This window comes from Rhamphochromis longiceps, linkage group LG17 (assembly GCF_057381845.1).
Source record: "Rhamphochromis longiceps isolate RC_006_pf linkage group LG17, R_longiceps_female_GT1.1, whole genome shotgun sequence".
Lineage (NCBI taxonomy): Eukaryota > Metazoa > Chordata > Actinopteri > Cichliformes > Cichlidae > Rhamphochromis > Rhamphochromis longiceps.
Window position 1 is genome coordinate 23,321,560 of NC_140573.1, and position 27,032 is coordinate 23,348,591.

The 27,032-nt window shown below is 42.8% G+C and overlaps 1 protein-coding gene across 14 annotated transcripts in view; it reads right to left on the minus strand.

Moving 5' to 3' along the window:
- The window catches only part of celf2 (cugbp, Elav-like family member 2), a 243,829-nt gene that overhangs the window by 152,046 nt on the left and 64,751 nt on the right, over nucleotides 1-27,032 (minus strand). For 2 of the 14 annotated variants that reach the window (XM_085387816.1, XM_085387813.1), the window contains exon 1: nucleotides 26,720-26,975. The exons of 1 other annotated variant lie outside the window; for it this stretch is intronic. In XM_085387816.1, coding sequence (XP_085243942.1) covers nucleotides 26,720-26,838 — 119 coding nt within the window. In that variant the 5' untranslated portion in view covers nucleotides 26,839-26,975. Of the gene's footprint in view, nucleotides 1-11,102; nucleotides 14,091-26,719; nucleotides 26,982-27,032 lie in introns of those variants that run through there. 11 more of the 14 variants (XM_085387806.1, XM_085387808.1, XM_085387804.1 and 8 more) reach the window with 11 other exon arrangements.

Consider the following 27,032-nt stretch of genomic DNA (forward strand, 5'->3'; position numbering starts at 1 on the left):
AGAGAAAGACTTCACAGCGATGGTCATGCTGCTTGTATGACAAGCAATAGATGTCACAGAAAACAACCAATTAGCACCAAAGAGTGAAACAAAATCGAACAATAAGGACACGCAGGATTATCCCCTTAAAAAAAAAAGAGTCTGAAGACCTGCATATGATTTATATTGCAGGAGATGTTCCGCACACTGATGGCAGGTGGTGCTGACCTTTCTGTGACCTTTGAATGCCATGTGATCAGACCCTTTCAAGTTTCAGTGCTGTCTAATGTCACCGGGCCGGCTCTCACGTGGTCTCACAGTTACACTCATGCAAGTTAACCAGCCCAATAAATGTATGCAAAAGGCCAGCATGTGCATTCTGCATATGAGACAAGTTTCAAAGCCAGAGGTGATTTGTTGGGGTTGAATATCAGCGACTGAGTGCCAGTATTTTGGGGAGAATTCTCACCCAAATGTATCGCTTTATGCCCAGATTACATCTTAATTACACATGCAGGTCTCCATGTACTACTAAGAGTGGAGAGTAGCATTAAACCACGATGAATTGCACGGTTGGGTGATGTTTTTAAAATTTTCCAATCGACCATTATCACACCGTGTAATATCTGATATATTTAAAGATGTATTTGTGAGCGTGTTCGCTTTAAAATATACTTAACTAGAAAACTTAAGAACCAACATCAAGCAGATGGACAACTCGCAGTGTTGACACTAACAAAAAGGGTAGATGATGATCACAGTAACATGGGTGTACGTTAGAGAAGGGATAGGTGGGATAATTAGCTGAAGAGAATCTTTACCGGTGTCTGTGTACAGCTTCTCATTAAGCTGAGGTCATCATCACAACAAGAACGAAGCTGGCATCATTTTGTGGTGCTAAAGTCAATTATTTAGCAAACTCAAAGAGACAAACCATCAAATGAGCAACTTCCAACAATGAAAACTTATGCAAAGAAGTCATGGACTGACTTGGTCAGCAACCAATAACACATATATTCATCAAGTTGCCAACCCTAGAGCATCAAGCATGGTGACTTCTGTCCCAATGCTTGGTATCTTGGTATAAGGGGAAAGGAGGACATTTTTATACCATGCCCTCAAAGGCACAAATGGTGTTGCACATGGCTGTACAGAAGAGGACAGAGCCAAGAAATTGCAGGAAGAATGTAAAAAAAACAGAGTTGGAGAGAGACATTCGACCCCTGTCAACATTTTCAACTTGGGAAACCTGGCAAACGGTAACAAACAGTACAGGTGATATTTGGATTGGATTTTCAGAAAGTTACAAAAGTTGCAAAATACAGTGAACCTCAAATCTGCCGTGGGCAAGGGGTCTTAGGAGGGTTCAGACTGTTTGACAAGCCAACATGTATTTGTACTTGGCCTGTGTAAGAACAATGCTTCTAAACCTGCAACCAAGATTCAACAGTCTCTGTGCCATGACTTTTCTCCCTGTAAATGCACACATTCACAGGTTCTCTTCATAACTGTAAAGACACTCCTACTACACTACTACAAAGTTGTTTTCGCACGTGCAGCCCAGAAAATCTAGGACGAAACACAACAGGACAGTAGCTGAAAATTGTCTTTCGAACATCCCAGACTTCATTCTCAACACTGTAAATGATACAGATCTGCGGGTGAATGTGTTTTCTGAAGTAGACCTGCACTGGTGCAAATCAGCTCAGTCAGACATCGAGTGGACTGATACTGGAGTCCTGGCAGGTTAAACACCCCTTTTATGTCTGATCCCATTGTGTCCTCACATGCTTCTCCTGTAGGTAACGTCTAGCAATGTTCACGGGTGCAGAGCAGGTGTGAAAACGGCTCAGGAGATATGGTATTAGCACCTGATATTTACTGAAAACTGTGGTCTATTACTGTGTTTGAAATCAAACTTTATTCGTGCAGGTAAAGGGATGTTATAATTCAGTAAAACCCTGAATCCCAGTGATTAGCGAATAATAGCGCCAACTAACGCAGGTAAGTCTGCCACTGTCTGTAATTCTGATGGCTCTTTTAGCCGAACAAGAGCCTCGGTCCACGAATGTTGCTCCTAATCCCGAATTCCTCTCCTTCTCCACAATAATGAGCTCCTCTCAGACTCATGAGTTGACAGAGGTAAAGCATTTAGCACGCTTCAATGGAGAAAGAGGGAAAGAGTGGGAGTGCAGAGAGAAAGAGAGGAAGATACAGGCCAAAGAGGGATAAAGCGAGGGATGTGGGGAAGAAGGGGTAGAAAAAATCTACTGAGACATGCATGAGGTAAGCTCTCCCTCTGGCAAGGCAGAGTAATGCCGCTGCACAGAACAAACGCAATAGCTGACTATTGACGACGAGCAGAAGAAAGGAAGCAGAGGAAGGAAGGAGAGAAACAGACAGAGAAGAAGGACAGATATACATAAACCAAAAGGTTTAAGGGAGAGCATCATTGTGTTTTCTTAGTCTCTGAGGATTCAGTTGTTTTTCTGCCCATCACTACAGCCCAGGGACATGATGTGAACAACGTGGGGACTATGTTTGTGTGTGTACGTGTGTCACGTGGTGTGTATTCTGCGTATTTACGTGGGTGGAAATGTGTGTGTGCTGCACTGAAAACATGTGCATGCTTCATTCGTTTCAAGGCCAAGTGATGAAATTCTCTCCTTTCAGTAAAAAAAACCACTCAGACACAAATACACACAAGAAGACTGTTTTATACACACACACACACACACACACGCACGCACGCACGCACGCACGCACGCACACACACACACACACACACAAAACACTGCTTTCCACAGCTCAATTGATAAGGTAAAGTCTGTGTACATGCTTTTAAAAAAGTGTACTTGACTTGAATAAGAAGGCCAATGAGCTGCAGCCACTGCAGAGAAACAGAAACACTCAAATGTATCGAACCGTTCTGGACGTGTTGAATTAGATTAATCAGGGAAAATGTTCGGAAAGGAAAGGAAAAGCAAACACTCAAAAACAGCAGACGAGCGTGATCTCCTGGCTGAAAAAAAGGGAGAAATGCAGCCAACATGGCTGACAGTGGGGAAAAGAAGGATGAGACAATCACGAGGAGATCATCAGCTAGCTGATGCATACATTCAGTAACGAATGCAGATTACGCAAGATGCAAGTCAAGGCGAACACTTAGTACAATAAATCCATCACAAGAGCCACATCTTCACAATCTGCCCGGCTACTGGGCCCTCACTACTTCTTTTTCAGCACGACATGCACAGTATGTAGTATGAGTCTCAAATGAGGTGTTGCACTCGGAGGTCTGGTCTCATTAGGACGTAGAAGATCAAAAGTCACTCATGGCGACTGTGATTATTAGCTCAAATCCTGCTCCTTGTCCTTGCTATGTTTGGATCCACTAACATCTGTAACTTTCAATTTTTCAAACTTTCTGAGCAGGGATAGTTCAATATTCTAAGATACACAGAGTGATCATCCAGCTAGGAACTCAAAAGGCTTGTTACAGTTACCAACTGTGACGCTGACTGAAACTTGTGTTCGAAACTCAAATTTTCTGTTGTATCTTCAGCTTAATTAACACCAAGTACTGTGTGAGTAAAGTTTAAAGTATTTCATAAGCAGTGAACAAGTTAAGTCATGACTTTAGGTTACTGACACACTGCATTGGAAGCAGGAGTTGTATTTCCTGAATGCTGACAAATACACTTGCTTAGGCAGTTCAATGGCAGATAGCTTTTACAGCTACAAAAATGTGTTCTGCTTCACAACAGGAACAAAAAATTAATTTACGTTAGTTACAAAATTCTGACAAAAAGCACAACAACTTTCTCAGTTTCTAAAGAACAAGTAAAAAAGGGCCCGAGTTGCTACTGAGACGTTCCACAATACCTAACAGTGACAATCACGACTATCACTTCTGCTGCTGGGGCAGGACTGGGGCAAGTGGTTAGCACTGTTGCCTCACAGCAAGAGGTTTGAATCCACCTTCTGGCCGGAGCCTTTCTGTGTGGATGTCCCTGTGTTTATGTGGGTTCTCTGACTTCCTCCCACAGTCCACAGACTTGCAGTCAGTGGGGTTAGATTACCTGGTGATTCTTAATTAGCCATAGGTAGGAATGTGAGTGTTAGCGATAGACTGGCGACTTGTTAAGGTGTACTAAGTAGCTCACTTTACTTAAGGGGACCATAAGAGTGACATAATCTTGCAGCAGGGAGGAAGTACTAAGTACTTTGTGTGACATTTCACTACTTGAAGGGACAAAAGAGAATAACTAAGGTTGGAGTGATGATGATGACTGTATTGTGCTGCTGGGTGTTGCTGCCAAGTTCATCTGGAAGAAAGTGGGGTGTTGGATCAGTATATGGATAATTATGGACTATCATTAACAGATTACTCATTAACAGCCTATAGACTCGCCCAGCTGGATCTAAGTAATCATTATGTAGTACAAGTCCTGAATCAGGAATTAGCAGTTAAGTACTGATAAATAACACATTCTTCACGCATTCTTCAGTACCCAAGTAACCTTACTGCAGTGTTACGTTAACATTTATTATAATGGGCTTCAAATTATGCAGTGCTATTGCACTCCGTTGTCTAGTGTTGAACTTTACTTTGTGCTTGTGCCCTAAATAAACGTTCATTATGATGTGTTAAAGGTGAAAAATTGGAATTTCCCTGGAGTTTAGCTTTGAGGATGCACACTTCAGTTGTGGGTTCAACCTTTCAGCCTCCACCTAGGGTGAAGCATTTGGAGAACTGCAGTACTAAATTTGAGAGCCAGTAACCTGTGGTTTCTAAAAATGCTCCTCTTTTATGTGTGGCTAACACACTCTTTTAACTTCAACTCTAAGTTTGTCACCAGCAATCTGGTGGATCCGAAGAAGTGATGGAATCTAAATTAACTTTAGTGGAGAAATTTAGTGTCATAAACACTGGTGTGATGTGCTCTGCACTCAGGACAGAGGGTCATTACAGATGTGGAAGCCAACACACTCACGCAAGAAACAAAAAAGGCAATCTAAGCCCACATAAACGTTTCGATTTGTTGACCCCGTAATGTAACAACGGACACACCTGCTCATTCACAGCCTCACCTCTACCACACACTCACGCATCCACACAAACATCCACAGTGAGACCTTAGACACACGGTCGTGATACATCACCACCTACACACAGCGGTGTCAGCCACAGACAACTGCTCCTGAGCCCCAGCAGAGGAAAGACATTCATCATTATGACATTACACAAACACACATACACACACACTGAGAGAAAACGACATAAAACAACGCTGCAGCTGCTGATGCGTGAAGACGACTCCATCAAATCATATATCACACACACTGTACATGTTTCCCGCTAAAATAACACCATTATGAACAAAAACAGTCATAACAGAATCATCTGCTGATGAATCGTTCCTCACTGGATGCCTGTGTGTGTCATGTTAAGCCTCTTTCTTTAGCCTGGGAGAGAGAAAAAGCCACAATCGCCACCATCATCGCTACCTGTCTTCTTTTTTTTTTACCCCCTCTTTTTCTTTTAATCTCCACTTCTGATAGGACACAATTTAAATCCAACCAAATGTCTGTCCAGGGAGTCGTATGCTGTCAAACCATCACTCCTCCTCCTCCCTCTTTCATACTTTTTCTTCTGTGCACCTCTCCCACTCTGCCCACGTCAATTTTCAACATGCTCCTTCCACTGATCTCTCTTCGCTGCCATTTCACATCTGAGATTAGTCGGATGTACCAGTCTGATCATCTGCATGTGCCGCGATTTGCCAGAAGGTGTAATCTACTTTCTGTAATTGTAAAGAGCTGAGTTTTCATTGGACTACACATTTAATTGAAGCAATGGACATCGATGACAGCAGAGACAAAGGTCTAACCTGAAAGGACTCTGGTCAGACCTGCCAAGATTGTGCAAAATTTCTGGTTGTTATTGGAGGCAGAAATGGTAAATAATTACCAGTTTTGTGATAAATACGGATATAATTTGCACTTTTGTTGAGGGTTCATTTTATGCACATCTTCAAACCTTGAAATGTGGCGACTGTTTCCTGTGAGTCTGAGGAAAGCATGCAAGCATCAGCGTTTTTACAACCCTTCCTTTTGGAAGCGGTACAGCTGAATATAACATAATTTATCTATTTTTTTTGTCATGCAGTGATGCTGATTGGCAAAATATGCAAATGTACTTCCAGCGTGACCTTTCCCCCCCCCTGCTGAAGCACTAAAGGGAATATCTGATTTTGGATTTCTTGTGATCACCGGTTTGAAATTTCCTCTTAAGTGACATTTGGATCAAGGTCTGCATAGCAATGGTCAAATTTAAATAGAATGAATTAAAATAAGCATTAGTGGCGCTAACAGCTTTCCTAGCACACTCGACAGGCCGCCTCCTTATTCTTCCTTCAAAAAACCTCGTGGTCTGTCCTCCTCCTCCTCCTCACATGCATTTCTCATGAGAACACTTTGCTGCTGCCCGTCTCTGCCCTTAAAGCCGGGTGAAATTCCTCATCGGTTAATAGTTACATTTCAGATTTTAATTATTGCCGAGAAAACGAGCTCAACTCATTTGAAAAACATGCACAATTGCATCATTGGTACCAGTTGCAAAGCTCAAGACGTGCAGGCAAACAATATGGATTGTTCTGAATCAGTGAAAACATGGTGGAAAGCAGTGACAGCACTCTGGAGATTTTTCAGCCTTCAAAGAGGGACGAGTCTGAAGTGTGGTTGTAGCTCTCTCGGTACGAGGCTGCTAAGTGAAGCCAGTCACCCTGTCTGCAGTGCAGGAAGAAAGAAAATTACTAAGAAAGAAGGCAAGCAGTACTTTACATTGAATGGAAAGTAATTGACTTTAGGTCAATGGAAGGCTTTCAGACTTCAGAATGGAGTGAGATGTCACAGTTTGTCTGTCAGGCTTGCTAATATTTTAACGATTATGTAAACTGAAGCGTTCTGTGTTATCTACTCTTTAAAAAAACACAACATGCTGTCCTGCTGCTGTATGCATCATTTATCAGCACAATCCAGTCACCCATCGCTCCCATAAACTCATCACATCCCCCTGTGAACATATTTTCTTTGCATGTCATTACATGAAATCTAAAGGAAAGTGTCTGAAGAATTGTATTTCAATTGTTGGGCTCATAGCCATTGTCCTTAATGTATTTTGAAGCCCTATTTGTATTTCCTATGCACACTATGACCGGATAAACTCAAATGCATGCATGGTCTCTGTGTAATCTTGACATAAAGTTTTCTACTTGTCTGTCCCAGAACCCTCACAGCTGCATGATCTGCGGGGGGGTCAGAAAGGGGAAGTGAAGAGATGAGTGGGAGGGAGGGTCATAAAGACATTCGGTGGGAAGCTATACATTCGGGTTATGCATACACCCCGCAAGCATTTGCTGTTTTCAAGTCTCTAGTTAGTAATCCCGTGTTTACTCAGATTTTTGCTTCACGGTTGATCATTAATGTGTAACAATGATTGCTGAAGGCCGAACCTCCTCAGCCTGGATGTGTGACGGACCCCGAAGAACGTTACAGTTCTCTACCAGATGGGGATTCAACACTCAGCTTAAGGAGGTGAAGAAGGTCACATAGTTCCCAGGGACAGGCAGAGACCGTCTAGGCTTCAGAGTCAAAGTAAGAGTGGAAAGAAAAGGGCACAGGTCTACTACAATTTTTCCTGATTCTCTCATTTTACCCCTTATTTGCGTTTTCAGGCTGGATAGGAGTGAGTAGAGGGAGACCATTAGTCCCATTTATTTTCCATATTAGCTATGATGTCAGCTAATATTTGTCAAGTCTGATATTGTCAGGGGCTGTCAGCATCAACGAGGGAGCTGCTACTGGAAGGGAACAGGAAGAGGGAATGAAGCCAATTCCCGACCTGATCCCAGTCATAAGGAATCAGCAGAGTGAAAGAATTTCAAAGGTGTATCAGGTGGGAGGAAGCAAAGGAGCTGACATGAATGCAAATATTTTTTTACATTGCTCCTGGAAAAATAGAGCTGTTAAAAAAAACAATGATACAAACAAAAAAAAAGTGAAAAGATCACTAAGAGCACCTCTTGTGAGCTCGAGAGGCGTGTTCACGTAAATACAAAGTGTCATCTCCATAAGTGCTATCTAGTTCAACCTGTCCGCCTCCTTACCAGCTGGGTAAGAGGGCACAGATAGGCCTGTCTAATTCCTGCGATGCACATTATTCATAAATCCTTCACTCCAGGGCAGATATACACACAACTGGCGATGCAAAGCGCATCAGAAGGAGAAGGCTTTCTGGAAGCGCGATGATTTCCTCGTCCACCCCCGCCAGTTATACACGGGGTCCATGCTGTCAGCAACGATGACACTGATTAATGAGAAAGCCATCGCTTCACTATAACATCTGGGTGATACACTACACAGAGACTCAATGGAGGGAGACTCTGCAGGGTAAAGTGTGTGCCCTGGCCTTTTATCATTGTGGAGGATGAATAATTCTTGATTAATGCAGTTTTGGAGTATTGTACAGCGTACAGCTTCCTACAGTGATACAGAGAAACTGTTACCGGTCTCTTTTGGTTTAGTGACACTTAAAAACAGCAACGTTTATGTGTGACCACTTTATCGGGGATTTGATGCATCACAAACAGCTCAACGAGAGTCATTTTGCCTTAAAGTTTTGTGGTTTTTATCACATTTTGGGGGCCAGAATGACATCAAATTGTACAACAAAGCAACAATAACAGAGCTAAACTAATATCTACATGTGCTTTACAATGAATTATTTCATTATTATTCATTATTTCAGGAAACGTATACTGACTTTCGAGTCCCATTTATGATATTACAACACTTTTTATGTAGTTGTAATAACGTGCAGCTAGTTTAGGCTGTCATCTTTTTCATAGCTATGTTTATATAGCAAAAAACAGAGATTCACTGCACTGATTGAGAAATATATTTAAAATCTAACATATCTGGTGCTGATTGGAATGTATGAGACATATTTAGTTTTGTGGCTATTAATTAACCAGAGGTGGTTTTACTAAACCTGGAAGTGATGAGCAAAGGGTGGATCTTGACTGACAAGCCTTTAGCTAATAAGCATATCCTGGATAACCCATTTTCTGGCTGCGATTTAGAAAATGGACTGAATGTTCAACTCAGCACGAGCCAAAACTAGTGAGCGACGCCAAACACTGACCAGGAAGCGTTTGCTAAGCTCACAGAGTGAGAAGAAGGCCGTTTTCCCAAAGACTTCCATACAAAAAGGAGTCGCCTCCTGCTGTCTGTCTATTAAAAAGAATGAATTTTTAAACCACTTCCATGTTGGCTCCACTTTTATGTAACTTTCATTTAAAAACAGCAAACATTTGGTCATTTTTGGATGTTTAGACAACCAGGCAGTAACCGCTTTGGCCTTTTTTGAGAATCAAATTGGTCCTTAAAAATGATAACATGATATTATCCTTCTGTGTGCTGTCAATGAACATGACTGATATCAGCCAATACCGATATTTCTCCCTAGTCTATTATGTATGCATATATATTAGTATAAATATACATTCATATTACTGTATTTAATCTTCACTGAACAGACACATTTTCCTTTGCTTCACAGGCAATTTTCAACATGACTTACACAGAATTTGCAAGCTAATGCATAAAGGGTCTCTTATCCATGACATTTATTATTTACATGTTTCTTTAGTATAGCAACAATATTAATTATGCATTTTATGGAAGACACTTAATCTCCACGTGCATTATTGTATTTATTGTAATGCTGTTTTATGACATTTGTAGATTAGTGTCCTCAAAGTGAAGCATTATGAGGTTTTTTCATGACTCCCCCAACAACACACACACACACACACACACACACACACACACACACACACACACACACACACACACACACACACACACACACACACTTCGTTACTTTTGTTCTATGCTTTTACACCATGAGTCACCAGAAGTTAAGTGCAGCAGCAATCGAACATACACTGACTGCACACTGAAAAAAAGACCTTCATGAGAAAATGAAAAGAAGAGCCACAGCACAGCCTGCATGCACGTTTTCTCTCCTGAGGACGGAGAGAGGGGGGGGGGGGGGGGAAGAAAGAACACGAGCCTTCAACAAATAGGCGCCGTGAGCTGAGGGGACATAAGTGGGACATGCGCTGCATGTGGAAAAAAACACATCATGCCGGGATGAAACCCTCCCTTTGTCCCTGCTCGACAAATTCCGGAGTTTAACTGAATTACAACAAATCCAATTGAACCACGGGACACAAGTCATCCGTGCATTCCCGAATGTGCTGAAAAAGCCGCGGTGCTGCTGCTCTTCCAGTCGCTCGGATTGTTTCCCCCCTCATCCAAGAGTCCAAAGTGAGGAGAAAAACACGGGATGAGAGCGCAAAAACCAAAACAAAAACCCGCCTGTGGTGGAGTTGATCGAGTCTCGTGTGACTGAGAACACTTGTGTTTCCCACCCTGCAATTTTATTTATTTTATTTTATTACAACCACAGATCCACTCCGTCGGTCGTTATGGGTCTCGGCATCGTGCGCTCCCGAAGCCCGCCGCACGGTCCCGACCCCGCCGCTTCCAGCCCGGCGAGAGCCGGGGAAAGAAATGAGGATGGGCGGCTGCCGCAAATCAAAGCAACTTCCCCTCCTCTGCTCCACGGAGCGAGATGGAAAAGCCGATGCTCTAAATGTTCCCAGAGTCGACCTGACGGGATACAACAATTTGACGACACACGCCGGATAATACAGCTTAGTAAAGACGGGGTTTATTCACGGCGGTGGCATTAATTTCCCATAATGGCGTTCATTCATCACCATCCTGTCTATAGCTGATAACAGCCGCGGGCGCTCCTGCGATCCCCGCACAATTTATCGACGGATATTAATAACAACAAGCCATAACTAACACAATAACACACAGATACAGTCACACGGGCTCCAGCCTTCATTCTGACCCCGATTCTGGTCACACATCAAGTAGCAGAGCAACATTTCCACATCGGACAGCTGCTTTTCAGGACAGCATACACAGACACACGCACCCACACGCCACTGGCGGACGAGAAGAAGAGCCGAATAACTCACATTCTGTCCCCGGGAACGAGCAGGCGGCTCTCCACCATCATATCGGGCAGAAAATCCAGATTGTAGGATGAAGTCATGTTGCCTTCCTGCCCTGTGTATGAGTGTGTGCGTACAGTACCGTCCGTGTGTGTGTGAGAGAGAGTGTGAGAGAGTGTGTGTGCGCCTCCGCCGCTGTGCGCCCTGCCTGATAAATAAAGGAGCGTCGCTCTCGTCCAAACTGCGCCTGGTCGCGGAGACGGAGAGGGACAGGTGCAAGAGCCGAGGCCTCCCCAAAGGCAGTGTAGCCAGCCGCACACACTCTGTCCGCATCCAGCAGTTGTCACATTCTCCTCTTCCTGCCCCCCATTCGCTTTTTTCCCTCTCTCTCTTTCTCGCTCTCTCTCTCTGTCTCTACCTCCCGCTTTTCTTCCGCCGGTCCTGTCTGAAAAACCGTTCCGCAACAGCGCAACTGACGGACTGTTGGAGAGCCAGGTGTCGAGCCGTGGAGGCGTGGCGCACAGCGTTGCAGCTGATCTTTAACTATTAGGTCTCCTCGGCTACCAGAGCGCGCCGTTCACCACAGACGAGGATCCTTTCACATCTACACACGATGTTCCGAACAGGAGGCGGCTTCAATCGTTTATGTTCGGAGAGTCTCCAAACGCAGTCGGCGCCAAGACGCAGAGTTTAACCTCTGAGATAAAGCTAACCGCGCACAAATATTAGAATGATCGGAACATTTACCCATTAAATATCTTCCACTGGACTTAATCGTGGTTTCTAGCCAGTGTTTCTGTGGCATCATGCTTTTAAAGATTCTATTACTTTTGTTAGTGACACAAAATAATAATAATACTAATAATAAATGTTTGTTCCTCAAGAAGAAATGTACTTAACCTCTCAGCATCTACCAGCTCACCAGTGACCTGCTTTAGTTTAGATCTAAACAAACATAGTTTCAGAAACTCGAAGGTTTCACCTTTTAAATCTTACATGTACTTGTCCTCCTGTCTCTCCTGTGATTTTCATTTGGGAATGCCACTTAGGTGAGAATTCAATGTAATATTATTTCTATTTTGATGGGTGTTAAGAGGTTAAAGATGGCTTAGCCTAAGCTCAAACCAGTTACTGGAAATCATGAATAGATATTTATTTTGTTAATGGCTTTATGCGAGTATGTGTGATGCTCTCTACATCTTTGCAATTCTGCACATCTAAACAAAGGGGCTTCCTTTATTTCAGTATGGCCACTCTGCTGATAAAGCAGGAGCGCTAAAAGGGGGCTAGTGTAGCGCAATCCCAAATCACTGGCCGTTCTTGCCAATCAAAATATATGGAAGCATGCATTGGCTTCCTTTGTAGCAGTAAGGCTGTAATTCCACCGTCTTCCTCAGGAAAATGGACATCTGTGCATTTATTTTACAGAGCTGTAAAATTCCACCTTATGCTATTGATATGGGGGAGTTTAAAAAAAGAAAAAAGAAAAAAAAGAAAGAAAACTCAAATGGATCATATGTCACCATCTCTCAGATAATAACCACAAACACTCCCACACCAGCATAGATCACTGGGTTATTTCAGTGTGAGCCTGTTTTCAGTCTGACTAAATTAAGGGAACACGCATCATGAGGCCACAATAATCTATCAACAAACCAAATATCAGTTTAGTGGATCCTTACTTTCCAGTAAGCTACTAATGAGTGCTGCGCAGTCATGTTTCAGTGTGGTAACTTCATAAAAGAACGGCCGGTTAGTTGATTTAGAATCAAATGAGTTGACCATATTTGGAGGTGCAGTTACGCTCTGGGACAGCCTTGTAATAATGAACCTGCTCATAATTTTCTGCAAATTTGCTGACTCGGTTTTACACTGCATTAATTGTGTGGATCCAGCATGCCTCCCCGTGGAACCCGTGTGGGCCTGAACGCACCCCTGCGCGGTACGACTGCCAGGTTGCCCCACTTCCTCCGTCCTCCTCCGATGGAGAAAAGAGGGGAGGCACTCCAGTGAAATAATGAGGCTCTCTTAGACTGAGAGAGGCGGCTCTCTGGGGGAAGAATATGAGTATCTGGGTCAATGGGAGGAAAAAAAAAAAGCTCAGTATGCGCACATACAGCAGGGTAAGTGTATGGTGTGGGTGGGACTTGGCCCGCGGCTGTGCTCGGGGGGTCAGCTTGCATGTTTACTTGCGAGAACCCGGGTCACAGTGTGGATGGGAAACGCTGATCCTACATCAGTGCCTTAGGGCTTGGAGTGCCCCAGGAGTGGGGACGACTCTGCATGTTTCACCACACTCGACCCTCATCAGACCAGGGGTTGTGCTGAACATTATATAACAAACTGCTGCATGACAATGGGCTGCGTTCCCATAGCAGGCTGTCATTTTCAGGCCTGACCTGGTGCTCACGAACACCGTTTTCAGATGGCGGCTCGCAAGAAGAAGAAAGACCTCCATATTTTGGATTCACCACATCACTTTTATTGCAAACCAAGTGACTGGCCAAATTTAAATCAGGTAAGGTTTGTGATTTTTATAGGTGGAGTCACTAAACTTTCTGATTGCATTTCATACTCCTACTTTATCGTTCCCCCTAAAAAAATTACAATTTATTTGCATTTCTTTGTTACATCAGAGGAGAAAATCTTGAAACATGGGCACACAACACCAAAACATGGCTCATTACAACTAAACTACCAATTCAAATGTCTCCCAAAATGTCATTTAGGCATCTCAACACAACATAAGTTGATTGACTGTATTACCCCAAAGACTTGGTCACAGTCAACATCACACAGTATTACTGACTGAAAACCATGCTGAAAACGACAGCAGCCACTACCCTTACATTTTAAACGGCTTAAAGCTGAAACTGCATGTCTGTGTTTGGCCAAAGCTTCTGCGCACACATCTCACAGCGTGGCCGCTGCAGCAAAAATGCATCAGGTTTGAAATGAGTGAACTGAACATTCAAATGTAGTGCATGTCCCCTAATTTGTTTCTAACTATAAACAAATCTTTGTATCACAGACAAATAAACTCAGGGGCAGCTTTTAAACGAGAGCAATAGCCCTAATCAATGCAAATACCTGATCTGGCCTGACTAGCACCTTTTATTTTTGCATATATATATTTATCTCTGTACATATTGTACATTTCATTTCTGGACATGGTCTATACTTTATTCTGTATACATGTTATTTATTGTGATTACTGCTTGCCTTTCTTTCAGCACTGATGTGGGAGAGTATAGGTAAGCAAAAGAAAAAAGAAGGGGGGGATCTGAGAGGAGGGGGAGGGGATATGAGGCATTGCTTTAACATGCAAATTTGAGATGTAGCTGTGTGCTTCTGCATTTAACATGCAAATATAGCCATATTTATATAGCTGCACAGTGGTTTGCTGTGAATTTGAAACAATATTCTGCCTTTCCAGAATCACTAGTACGTAACTTTGGTGTTAAAAGCCTGTTTTGATAGAAAAGAATGGGCTTCACGTAGAGGAAGATTATGCATTTTCTGTTCAATAACACAGGGATGACTCTATCAGCATGATCATGCACAACTGGCTGTAGGTTGATGTTAATGGTGGGGGCTACAGAGGATAAATCCTGACCTCATGGCTTCCACATGACAATGGAGCCTTGCATAGATTGATAATGAAGGACCGTGTGTTGCCCCTAGACCTTGAGATAGTCCTATTACATTGTACGGAAGCCCCAAATGCAATTTCATTGTTCTCTGACAATGACAATAAATAAATAAATAAATAAAAATAAAATAAATACATGTGATAAATGGCCATGTTCATGAGGCCAGTGAAAGAGAATCACAGTGAAAGAGCGACGCTGATATTGCCCATGGAGCTGCCAATAGATCTGTATCTGGGTTAGGTTTGCTACAGATTTTGGCCATGTGGATCAAATTAAGCTACAATAGGGACGCAGTGGCTTTATTTCACTTAGGAGTCTAAAGCAACTTGAATTTTCAATTCATTTATATTTAGTGGTAAAAAAAAAAAAGAACAAAAAGACATTATTTAACCAGACGTGAGATTAAACAAGGAGCTGGGGTGGAGATGGGTTTCAAAGCAGCTTGCAGATGTATAGGGCGGACTAAGGCAGCTAAAATGACATACTCTAAAAGGAGGAGAAGGAGGGTACCATCTCAGCTGAACTGTAAGAATTATGGCTCTACTTGGATCCAAATTCTTCTTTTATTAATTTTATCAAACTAACAGTCCCACATAAAAAAAATACGTTAAAAAATCAAAAGAAAAAACTGCACCTGATCTGGAGTTTTCGGTACACCTATAAAAAAAAGGATAGTTTGGGTCCTTTAAAGAGAAGGGTCACTGCAAATCAATACAAAGCTGCTCTGAGTGATCGCCTTTATCCTTTGACGAAGCATTTCTATCGTCAAGGGAGCAATCTCTTTCTTTGGGTCACTGCATGGTTTGATAAATGTGAAAATTAAGTTAACCACATGTTACAGCCTTTGCCCCACCACATCTCAATCTACCGACGCATACATATAGGATTTTGAACGAACATGTCGGACAGGGTTCTTCAGCAATATCGTGAAGACACCCAATGAGGGATTGTCTTCAGGACTAATGATGTTGTTTATTGTGCTTTAGATTCATTTTCAAATCATATAAACACTAATAATAAACACAAGGTCTAGGAAACATTTCCATCCCACTATATGGATAAACAGCTTATAAGAAGTAGTCTCCAAAGACTTCGTAAAAGTGTAAGACTGCAACTGTGAAAGCATGAAAGTAAAGTTTTGATTAAAGCTAAAATGAAGGCCGTTGGGCTTTGACAGGTGGTGGGAACAGTGGGAATGACACCTCAAACCTTCAAATTTTGATCCGTGGCCAAGTTTCACTGAGATTTCATGAAAGTTTACACTTGTTTCTTGTGCCGGCTATGTTCCAAACCCCCCTGAGTACACACCGCTGCAAACTTTCATAATTAAACCAGCACAGCATGTAAGAGAACCCCGGTGTGCAGAACCTCAAAACCCTCGTCATGTTCTTGGTGCTCGGTGATGACTGATGCACGGGCGTGACCACTGAGCCCGTCATTTCTCCATAGTTACGGTTTATTTACAAGTGAAGATTAAAATCGCTGTAGGCCTGTGTACACGCCGCTGTGAAAGCATGAACAAAGACTTCAGAAGCATCCTTGAGCCTGTATTTACTCAGGACCAGTCTTCAGAGCCAGTGAACATTTCACACATTGTGTTCTACCTTATTTTCTCCCTGCCGCCGCTGTTGTTCTCGTCTCTTTCCACCCTCAGCCATCACCTCTCCTATCACTCCATTTCTTCACCCGAGGGTCCTGTGTTCGCCAAGAGGCCCTGCTTGTGGCAAGGTCTGGCTCTGCCTTTGCTTGCTCTCCTGTACTTTTGTCTTTCTCGCCTCTTCCCTCTGTCTAGTTATTTCTATCTTTTCCCTGCCTTCATCTCTCTAACCCCGGGCTCAGGGGGGCTCAGCTGCCCGAGCAATACGAATTGATCACCCAGAACGAAGGAGAACAGGAGGAGATAAGGCGGGGCAAGACAGAAGAAAGAAACAAAGAGGGAGGACCAAAAAGAGCAGATCCTAAAAAAACTAATTAAACAAAAGAATAAAACTGCTTTCTGATAGGTACATAAGTTTAAGTATCATCCTGCTTGTCTTCTCTTTCCTGCCTGTACCTCACCCAAGAGGAGAGGATTGTGGGTAGCTGATGGTACCGGCTTTTCACACGTGAATATTTAATGAGGGGTTCATGAATAATTCAGAAAAGCAAGCATCTGCGTTTGAGCCTAAGTGGACATGTGAGGAGCAAAAACCAGACAGACCCTGACTGCTACCATTCATCGTCGCTGGAAAAAACCCCCATTTTGATCAGTGATTATTCCGCACTGTACACGTGTGTGCGTTTGCAGATAGACTGCTTCCTAAATGAAAGGCTATTACAGGCGTCCCAGTCCAGCCGAGTCCTCCTGCTACTTTCGTATTCTGTTAAGCTCAGAACAGCGGACTGAAAACCAAATAAAAGTAGAGACATCTCTTTCTAACACTCTCTCCATCGCTCTCGCTGCCACTCACTGTTCAATCTTCAGATCTCATTCCCATATTTTCTCCAGCCGCCTTCTCCTTCTCTCCTCCATTTTCATGCTTTCATCTGTCTCCTTCCCCTCTCCTCCATCACTCACTGCACCTCTCCCTCTCTTCACCCTCTCTGTCAGCTTGTTTCTGGCCCTTGCTGGACTCTGGTTAGGACATCGTGTTCCAGTTAACGTGGATCCCATCTCTACCTGCAGTGGGCTGCAGTGCCCGAATGCTCGCTGACCTGTTTTGGAAACACAATCTGACTCAAAACACACAAACTCACCGGGCTAGGGGTTTTCAGCTCAGTGCTTTTTTATTGTTCAATTTTAAATTTTTATTAAACATCTATTTACCTTGAATCAAGAGTAGAATTCAGATTAACATTTTAGCACAACCTTCACTTTTTACTCTCTTTATATGCATGTTTTGTCAGGTGTGTCACATATATTGTCATTTCCAGGATAAAGAGGCCTATTCACAAATACCATCATGTGAAAACGCGAGCGGCGCCAAGAAAGAAAGATGGCTTGAGTATGAAGACACTTTGTGAAAAAGAAAAAAGAAGGTTATTATGGTGATTCAAACATTTTTTTTACCTTCACAGTATGTGAAGATTCACGTGCAGCAAATATTAGCATAAGAAAGAATAGAAGAAAATGTCAGCAGTTCAGGGATTAAACAATATACAGCTGAGGCTTAATACCACTTCTTAATATCGACATAAATGTGTTGAGGACTAAAAAGAAGCTAATTTTGTGCATGTTTCATTTTGGTCTTCTTGTTCTTTCCATTTGGATTGAATATGAGTTGCACTGTCCACAGAGCTCGTGTCCTTGGGTAATAAAGTAGTACTAATCTAGTACTGTAACCGCTGATGCAGAGTGCCAGTCATATCCAGCGAACCGCCCTAAAAAACCTCTGCTCATACACAAACAAACTGCTGACATGAGAAAATACTACCCAACCATTTTCATACAGTCAGACTGTCAAATCCGCTGACATGTCAGATTTATACACGGTGGACTTTGGCGTTGGTGTTATGATGGGGCAATAGTGAAACAGGCCAATTCTTCAAACACGCCAATCTGCAAAAGACCCGCTGGCATTAATTCAATGTAGTTTACTTCAATTTTATTAACATTGCCAAATCACAACAACAGTCACCTCAGGTAATACAGGGAACACCTCAAGAATTAGACGATCCCTATGAGCAGGCACTTGGCGACAGTGGAAAGGAAACAGGATGAAAGCTCTGATAGAACTAGGAAGGGTTTATAAACACTAGGTAAGCATTATTTCCTACATCTACCCAAGTAGATATTAGTGCCTAAAGGTAAAAAGTCAGAACATCTGACTATGCTTCTTCTTGGACACCGCCTAGGTATCCAAGTGAGAGGAAGTCCCGGGACAAAACCAGGACATGCTTGAGAGATGATCAGCAGGCTTAGAAATGCCTCAGTGTCCCACCAGAAAAGTTGGAGGAGGTGGTCGAGGAGAGGGAGGTCTGAACATCTCTGCTTAGACTGCTCCACCCGTCAAACAGACCCCGATAAGCTGTAGAAAATAGAAGAACAAAGTTCTTAATGGAACGCGTGACGAGGTCAACCTTTTGACCTCCAACCTGCAGGTTTGCCAAGGTACAAACACCGAAAGAATCAGCTTGTACTTATTCTATTGATGTCTGACAGAAGAGAGGAACGCTGCGCCCTGGGATGAGACAGTAGTGTAAATTCCTCAACCAGGCTTTTTAAGCTTTTCTCAACCCCTCACTTCATTAGATTACTCTTATAAGATTCATGTAACAAGATTACTGATGTTCCTGGCAAACATTAGTATAATAAGAACCACACTAAAACGACTTATACTGATAACATTGTGAGCCGCAAAGGGGAACAATGATCAGCACTTTGATGTTGATAGCATATTAGCTGTAAATCCAGACGCTACCGCCAAACAGCAAAGAGACACAGTTTACATACTCAAGCTGCTGGAGAACCACACCAGTGAAATCTGGGTTTGACAAGATGTTAACAGGAGCTGAAGTTTGTTGCTTGTGGCTATTTGTTGGAGTCTTTCCTCTGAGCTATGCACATTTACACATCTGGCACCACAGCAACAATTTCATTAATTATTCATAACTAATTATTTTACCCTCAGCCAGGACCTTATGTTAAATGTTTTTCTGTAATGTCACCTAGGTAACCAAAATGGGTGGCGACAGCCCTTAGTAATGGATGTGTACATGTCGTGAGATCTCGATTTCTTTTGAGACTGAGGGAAAAGTCTAAATTAGAAGAAGTATCGGCAAGATCTAAAGTGCAAAATGAATAATTGGGCAATGATCCAAGACAGACATGTGAGCCAAAGTATTTACTGTAAAGAGTTTAGTGACTGTCTGTTCTAGTTTGGCAGAGAAGGATGAGTGCAATTTTTAAGTTGTTCAAAGTGGAAAAATCACATCACGTGCTTCTGACCTCTAGAGTCACATGTACACGTAGACTACACACATAAATTCCGCATTACAGGACATCGTGATCAAGTCCAACACTGTCGAGCAAATACCTCCTGACCTGCTCACTGACCCTAACACACTAATGTCTGCACCGGTGGTCTCGACATGACATGTGTGGGTCTGTCTGTATCTCTCTCTCTGCACACACACACACACACACACACACACACACACACACACACACACACACACACACACGCACACACACACACACACACACACACACACACACACACACACACACACACACTTGATGTCCTCTGCCCCTGAAGAGGCCTCCCGGGTATACTGTGCTGCTGTCTGCTAGTTTTAATAGTTTCTGCTAGACAGGCATGGACAACGCTCAGCCGCGCTGAAGTAGAAATGCATCGCTGCTGACCTCATATCTGCAAACTCTCAATAAGCCCCATGGCTCTTTTTGGGTTAATTCTGTGATATTTTAAAGGCCTGTATCAAGTTATGCTACACCTGAGTTTCTATGGCAGTAAAAAGCTCTGAAATTTGGTTAAGTTACATCTCCAACCTAAAGCTTTATGTGGTTTCGAGCAGCTCTTTGAACAATGTAACACAACCTTTAGACTTAATTTAAAAATCCTGCGAAAACCAGTGTATGAAGGATACTGCTAGGAAATGCTAGTGTCATGTAGGAATACAGGAAGCGTATGTCTATATTTTTTAGGATCACTAAGGATCAGGTGACCCTGAACGACCCTGTAGTTTCTGCTATAGGCTCAGGCTGCTGGGGGACTTCCCATGATGCAGCGAGCATTCCTTCCTCTCTCCACTCTTTTGACTACTGTTGTGTTTACATGCTACTATTACATGCCATTAATTTTTATCTAGAATCTTCCACAGTTATAATAATTTTAACCTATTTTGAGAACACCCTGTTCATTCTGATTTTCCATAAGGACAATGTTAGAGGATCCGGATGAGGTTAATATCCTAAATGATAGGATCGTGTTATATATTTCTATAGTTTTACTGAAGCTTTATGTATGTATATGTATGAATGTGTGCTGATTATTATCATATCGTGTGATAGTGTGGGTTCCTTATGATATAAAGCAGCTGAAACAAGTCTTGCTGTGTTATATAAATAAAACTGAGTTGAAACTCAGTCGCTCGACTGCTTCATAATGCGATTTTACTAGATTCAGAAGAATAAATCTTTGTACGATGGTGGGTTGTATACCTGACGTCTATGATTTTTACACTTTCACTTCACTTTTCACTTTTAATTTCGCTTTCCTTTTTTGGCTTCTCTTTTTCTGTCATTGTCTGGGTGAAAAATACTCCCTTTTATAATAATAAACCACGTGTTACCGTGCAAACTTCCCACAACAGTGAGAATAAAAGCAGAGCACCATGTGTACGGCCTTACATTGTCTCTTTCAGATGTTGTGGGCCTTCTTTTGAACCCCACGGACCACGTTGCATGTTAAAAAAGACACTAAAGTGGTACTCTGTGCATTAAAATGTGTCGGCTGTACTTCCAGACGTGTCGGCCACACTACCATGTCACTACACAACTTTGGTACGAGCCCCAAGCTGAAAAAGCAGTGCTTCATTACTCTTTTAAGGGTTTAATATGCTTGGGAAGTAAAAGAAAAATATACCTCAAGGGAGCGTATAATCCTTGAAGATGCGTGGTAAAAAAAAAAAATCCCTGTATAGTTCAGCCCAGATCCACAAAGGTGTAATGTTCTATTGAATCACAAAGTAAACCCCCCAAAGCTGCTCTAAGTTGTACACTGTGCAGTGATTTCTCCTCTCAATGCAAATGGAGGATGGAGGGATATTCTCTGGCCACTCAAAACAGTGTCCGCTCCACCTGCAGTGCATCGGAGCGTGCTCCAACTGTAATTGGCCATCGCATCAGTGACAGACAGAGGCCCTCCATTCATCACCACCCCCTCCTCTCTTTTCCATTCGTCTCTCTCTCTTTCTCTCTCTCTCTCTCTCTCTCTCTCTCGGTCCTGTCGTTGCCAACTCGGGCCAATCTCACCCTCACTTTCCAATTTCTCCCCTTGCCTTCTCCCCATCCTCTCGTCCCTCCTCCACCACCTCTGTCCTCTCCTTCTCCTCCCTCCCTCTCTGCTCCTTTTCCTCATTAAAGCGGGACCCAGGCAGTAGCGGTCACTGCCTCTCATTTATTTTCATTTGAAACTGGTGCAGCTCCACTGATCCTCTGGGGCTGCAGGAGAGAGGGAGTGGGATGGTGTCATTCTGATAACAACCGTCACACATACACACCTCATACACAGTGACACAGATGTACACGCACACACTCCAAAAAAAGAAAGGAGGAATATAACGCATCTGCCGCACACGCACACAGCGGAAATTCACTCATGCGCATGCAAACACACACACACAGGCATACAAAGGGATGTGCATATGCATCCGCCTGCAAATAGATGCACTTTCACACCCATTTCAATTCATTTCACGCACATATTCACACATTTCATGTACCTGCAAGCTCCCGTGCTCTGTTCCCTCCTTCCTCTTTCACATATGCACCCTCTGCCTTCACCCTCCCCTCCCTTGATTGTGCGATTTTGAGAAGGTGATGATAGCAGGGTGTGAATCAGGGGCGATAAACCTGCGCCTATTGTCACCTGTATGATTGCGAGTATTGATCTGCGCCTGGGCATGTGATGCACGTGCGCGCAGGAGTAGTCGCCCTCGCTCGCCCTCACTTCCTGTACGTGTGTGTCCATGCATTGTATTAGAGTCGTGTCGAGAGCGGCCCTGCCTGACACTCTTTGATTGAAAAGGTGCTCGGCAGATTAAATCGTTGTAGCGCGGAGACGAGGTGCGCTCCCTTCACAGAGGCTTCGACGGCTGGTTTAGCAGATTCAAGAAGGCTGGAGGGGAGGAAGGGGGAGGAGGGAACAGAGGCCGTTTTAATGCCCATTGCCCTGACCCATCTGGGAAAATGGGAGTGAGAGGCAGTGACTCTAAACCAACGGTCATAGCTCTAATAGAAGCGTAATATCCTCCACACCATTAGATAGGCACACTGTGTGGGGTGAATGAGAAGGGCTGCTTGGTTTTACTGCCAGTGCTCCAAGAGGAAAGAAAGAAGGAGGAATAGGAGGGGTGGAGCAAAAGAGGACTAATATTAGCTCACATAAGCAAACTCTCAGGGGAAGATGTGCTGATTATTTCTGCAAGTTTCCTCTGACATGAGTTCTCTTTACTTCAATTTATAAAACAGTTGGTAAGGTTATAGTGTGTTAAAGCACACTGGCTCTGAATTGAAATATTAATTATTTGGCTCCAATTTTGGAGGGTAGTCCTGGTGCAATTTGAGGTAGAGGTCTAAATGACCTCACTTTAGTTCCCTTGTAAGAGTCAAGCTCTGCAACTGTGGGCGACATAGTTTTCGGTGCACCAGGAGTGTCAAAGATATGGCCCGTGGGCCAGAATGACGCCACCAAGAGTCCAACCTGACCCACTGGATTGGTACGAAAACTGCAAAGAAAGAATAAAAAGTTCAAGTGTTATTTCCTAAGGATTTTGAACCAGGAAGCATTGAGCTGCAGGCTATTAAGAATTAGAGTAGCTGTCAGAACTTTGTGAGCTCTGAATCATCATCAATTTTATAGCTTTTTACCGACAAAGACATAATTGGACATAATCGCACACCAGAATAAGTGACTAGCACGTCAGGAAATGTACTTTTTTAAGAACACATGACTGGAACTCCCACACAGTCTTGCCCACTGTTGAAATATTTATTAAATCACAAAGTTTTGGTCTGTCAGACCTTAATCAGGTCCAAACAACACACCTTTATCAGATGATGAAAGTCAATCAAACCCCTGAGAAGGTCGGGCAGCCGATGAGACACGAGTAGGTAAGTGCAGGAGTTCCAATCAGCTGATAAATCTAAAACTGGCTTCACCTTTGATATCTACTGTGAAATCTTTTTGAGACACTTTTTTAGGAAAGTGGGTGAATTCCTTGGCAATGTTTTACGAGACCTGCAGTGCTGCCATGTTACTTCTCTTTTTCTCTTTTTGCTTTTTTTACTCTCATGTAGATGAACCATCGTTTTTTAGTGAGGCTGGGAGTCAGCAGCTAGGTGGCATTCACAAATTTTGACACTCTTTGCTTTCTGTATTTTTAGTTCCTAGCTCTGTATTGTCCTAAGACTAAAATGTCACAGAGTCTTCTGTACTGGATCAATGTTAACAATTTTAACTACATAACTACTGTTTTATTTCATAACCACTCTGCTGGAGGAAAGCCCCAAATTAATTACTGGTATCTGTCATCACTAATCTGCTGCAGTGGACTTTGTCATTTGATGTTCACGCTATCTCAGCCCACCGCACCACCTATAAACCCACACATGTGCTAAACCACTGGAAAATATCCCCCATGTTTCTCACTGGGAGAAACTGCTTGATGCAGAAAGCGCTCAAAGTCATATTTTTCATCGGGAAATTGCAAATGAAGTGCATGCCTCAAAAGCAGTTTCATTTGTCACCCAATGAAGCATTCACCGATTCAGTCAGTAAATTATGGTGCAATAAATTACTACCTGCAAACATCAATGAAATATGTTTACTCGTTGCAAAACAAGTCAACCTCAGCATGACTGTTTTTCATGATCAGGTGCGCAGCAGAAGCTTGTTTCAATCTTGTATGCAACAGGAGGGGAGTTCAGACAAAGTGTGACTGGTAGGGGAAAATTTATCTGTAATCGGAACTTTAAAAATAAAAATGATTCACTTTGAAAGGCGGGAATGGAGGGGAAAGGCTGGAGAGAGAAAAGTTGGGCGTCTCGACTGCTTGGCTCACATTTTGAAAGCAGGGATGCTTCTTTCCTTCCCATCCTCACTACTGTCACTTCATTACTCTCCTGTTTCAGTTTCTCGTAACGTTTCCCAACAGTTCAACATACAGAACAAGAACAGGCATTTCTCCACCATCCCTCCATAAGACATGCAAAAGAAATTGCACAGATTTCAGTAAATAAATAGCAAGTACAAATTCAAGCTTTGTTAGTTGGACACAGTCAAATGGCGAGTGGTTGAGTGGGTGCGTTTGGTCTTCTTACCGAGATCCCCCATTCCATCTGTACTCTGTTTTTCTTCATTTTAAACAGCCAATGCTACAAAAAAGTCTCGCAAATCATTTTCCACCACTGGTGATGAATACTGATGAAAACTTACAGTACATATTTTTAGTCTTTTAAATATAATATATTATGTTATAAACCTTAAAATAATTATATAAAAGAAGAATCTTCCAAAATGAACAAGTTTATAATTAAAAAGTAACTGGCAACAAAAACAATTATAAGATTCAAATGAGACTTTTATGGTCTACAATAAATTGTTAAATAACTCAACTATGGAGTTAGACCGCCATGTTAAAATGCCCCGAATTTATAAAAAGAATAAAAATCTTTTTATTTTGGTTTTTATAACCAATTAACAACTGTATGGGAAATGTTTTTGATTTATTTAACTCACCTGTTTAAATGATTATTTCAGGCATTGCAACCTCAACTGAGCAGTGGGTGCTGCTTGCTGTCTGCTAAGCTTTAGTTTAGCTCCTATGAATTCAAGCACTGGATATTTGATCATTCTAATACACACCAAAATATGTGCGCCACAGTTTTTAGTGAAGGGCACTTTGGTGTATTTTTTTGTATGTCAGTTAGCACTGGTCAGTGCCATACAGTCTGTTGGGGTTTTGCAGGCTTCCAGTTCAATTCAGTTTTATTTATTTAGCGCCTAATCACAACAGTCGATCTTAAGGGGTTTTATATTGCAAAGCTATGACCCTGCAACAATACAGAATATCCCCACCTATGAGCAAACACTTGGTGACAGCGGGAAGGAAAAACTTACTTTTAACAGGAAGAAAACTCTGACACAACCAGGCCCAGGGAGTGGTGCCCATGTCCTGCCACCGGTTGGGGGTGAGGGACGAAAGACAAAATACGAACACGTCTGGATTAAACAAAATGATACAGTGGTGGCCACAAAAGCTGATTTCAAGCTTCACAAGTCTACAAGCCAGTGGGTGGCTTCATCTCAAATCTTAAACAATCAGGGAGCATTAAAAGTCTTAGGTGAAATAACGGACATCTTTATAGTTTCATCAGATAATAGTGGTTGTGTGTGTGTGTTATTGTGTAGGTCCAACAGAAAATGTGGTGTTTTTTTCTTACTTTAAGACATCAGAATTCTATTACAAGCTTAAGAATCAGCACTGACATCATTAAATGCTACAACTCTTGACACCAAGGAAGCGAGTAAGACTATAAATCATACATATTCATGTACATGTGGGTGGAATAATACGAAAATGTAAATTAGCTGAAAGGCAAACACAGCGACTGCATGAAAAACATTGTATATAAATAAAAACAACTGAACTGTGAATGAAGTCAAAGGTGAATGACACTGACCAGCCAGATGTTTAATTTAAAAGCAGTAGAGGCAAAAAAATTTTTTTATTGTTAGCGACCATTTATTTGCTAATTCTTCAGCTTTAACTGTTTGTAGTCCACACAATGCTGCTAACACAGCAGGAGGAGGGGTGGACGAAGCGGAAGATAGAGAACAACAACAAAAAAAGCAGAAGTACAAGCATTGGATGTTACGCTTGACTGGGCAAACAGTTGCAGGGAAGCAGTGAGAAATATCCTGCCAGCTAACAACACTGTTAGGCTGAAGGTCCAGGTAGGAGGTGTTGCAGACGTCAAATCTCCAGAAAACACAGGAATAAGCCAGCATCTGGACTTTGTTTAGGTTCCCCCTCCACACACACACACACACACACACACACACACACACACACACACACACACACACACACACACACACACACACACACACACACACTCATGAACCTCGCTGATGCCAAAGTAACCATGCAGCAGAGGCACACCCTAGCTGGATCGCACGGAGGCAGCATCTGGGTCAGAAAGAAGTACTCGCATGTTCGTTGTTGTACGTGTGAGCACAGATGCGTGTGCGTGCGAGTGTGTACCTCAGCAGCAGCTCGTCAGCTCTCATAGATCCCGCACCGGCAGCTGCAGGAGGGAGGCAGCAAGTGGCATCAACACACACTCTCCCCACAAAGCCCAGCTCGGACGAGTGCTCCAACATCACAAGCAAACTAATGCACTTTATCAGGATACAAGCTGGCAACTCTTTTCTTTCCTCCTCCTCTTTTGTCCTCTGTTCCTCTCTTCCCTCCCCCCCCCCCCCCTGCTAGATGTTTGCAACAAGCGGCCTCTCTTTGCTTCTCTCTCTTCTGCCTTGTTCCTCTCAGCCTCTCTGCCGTTGTTCCCTCTTCTCTC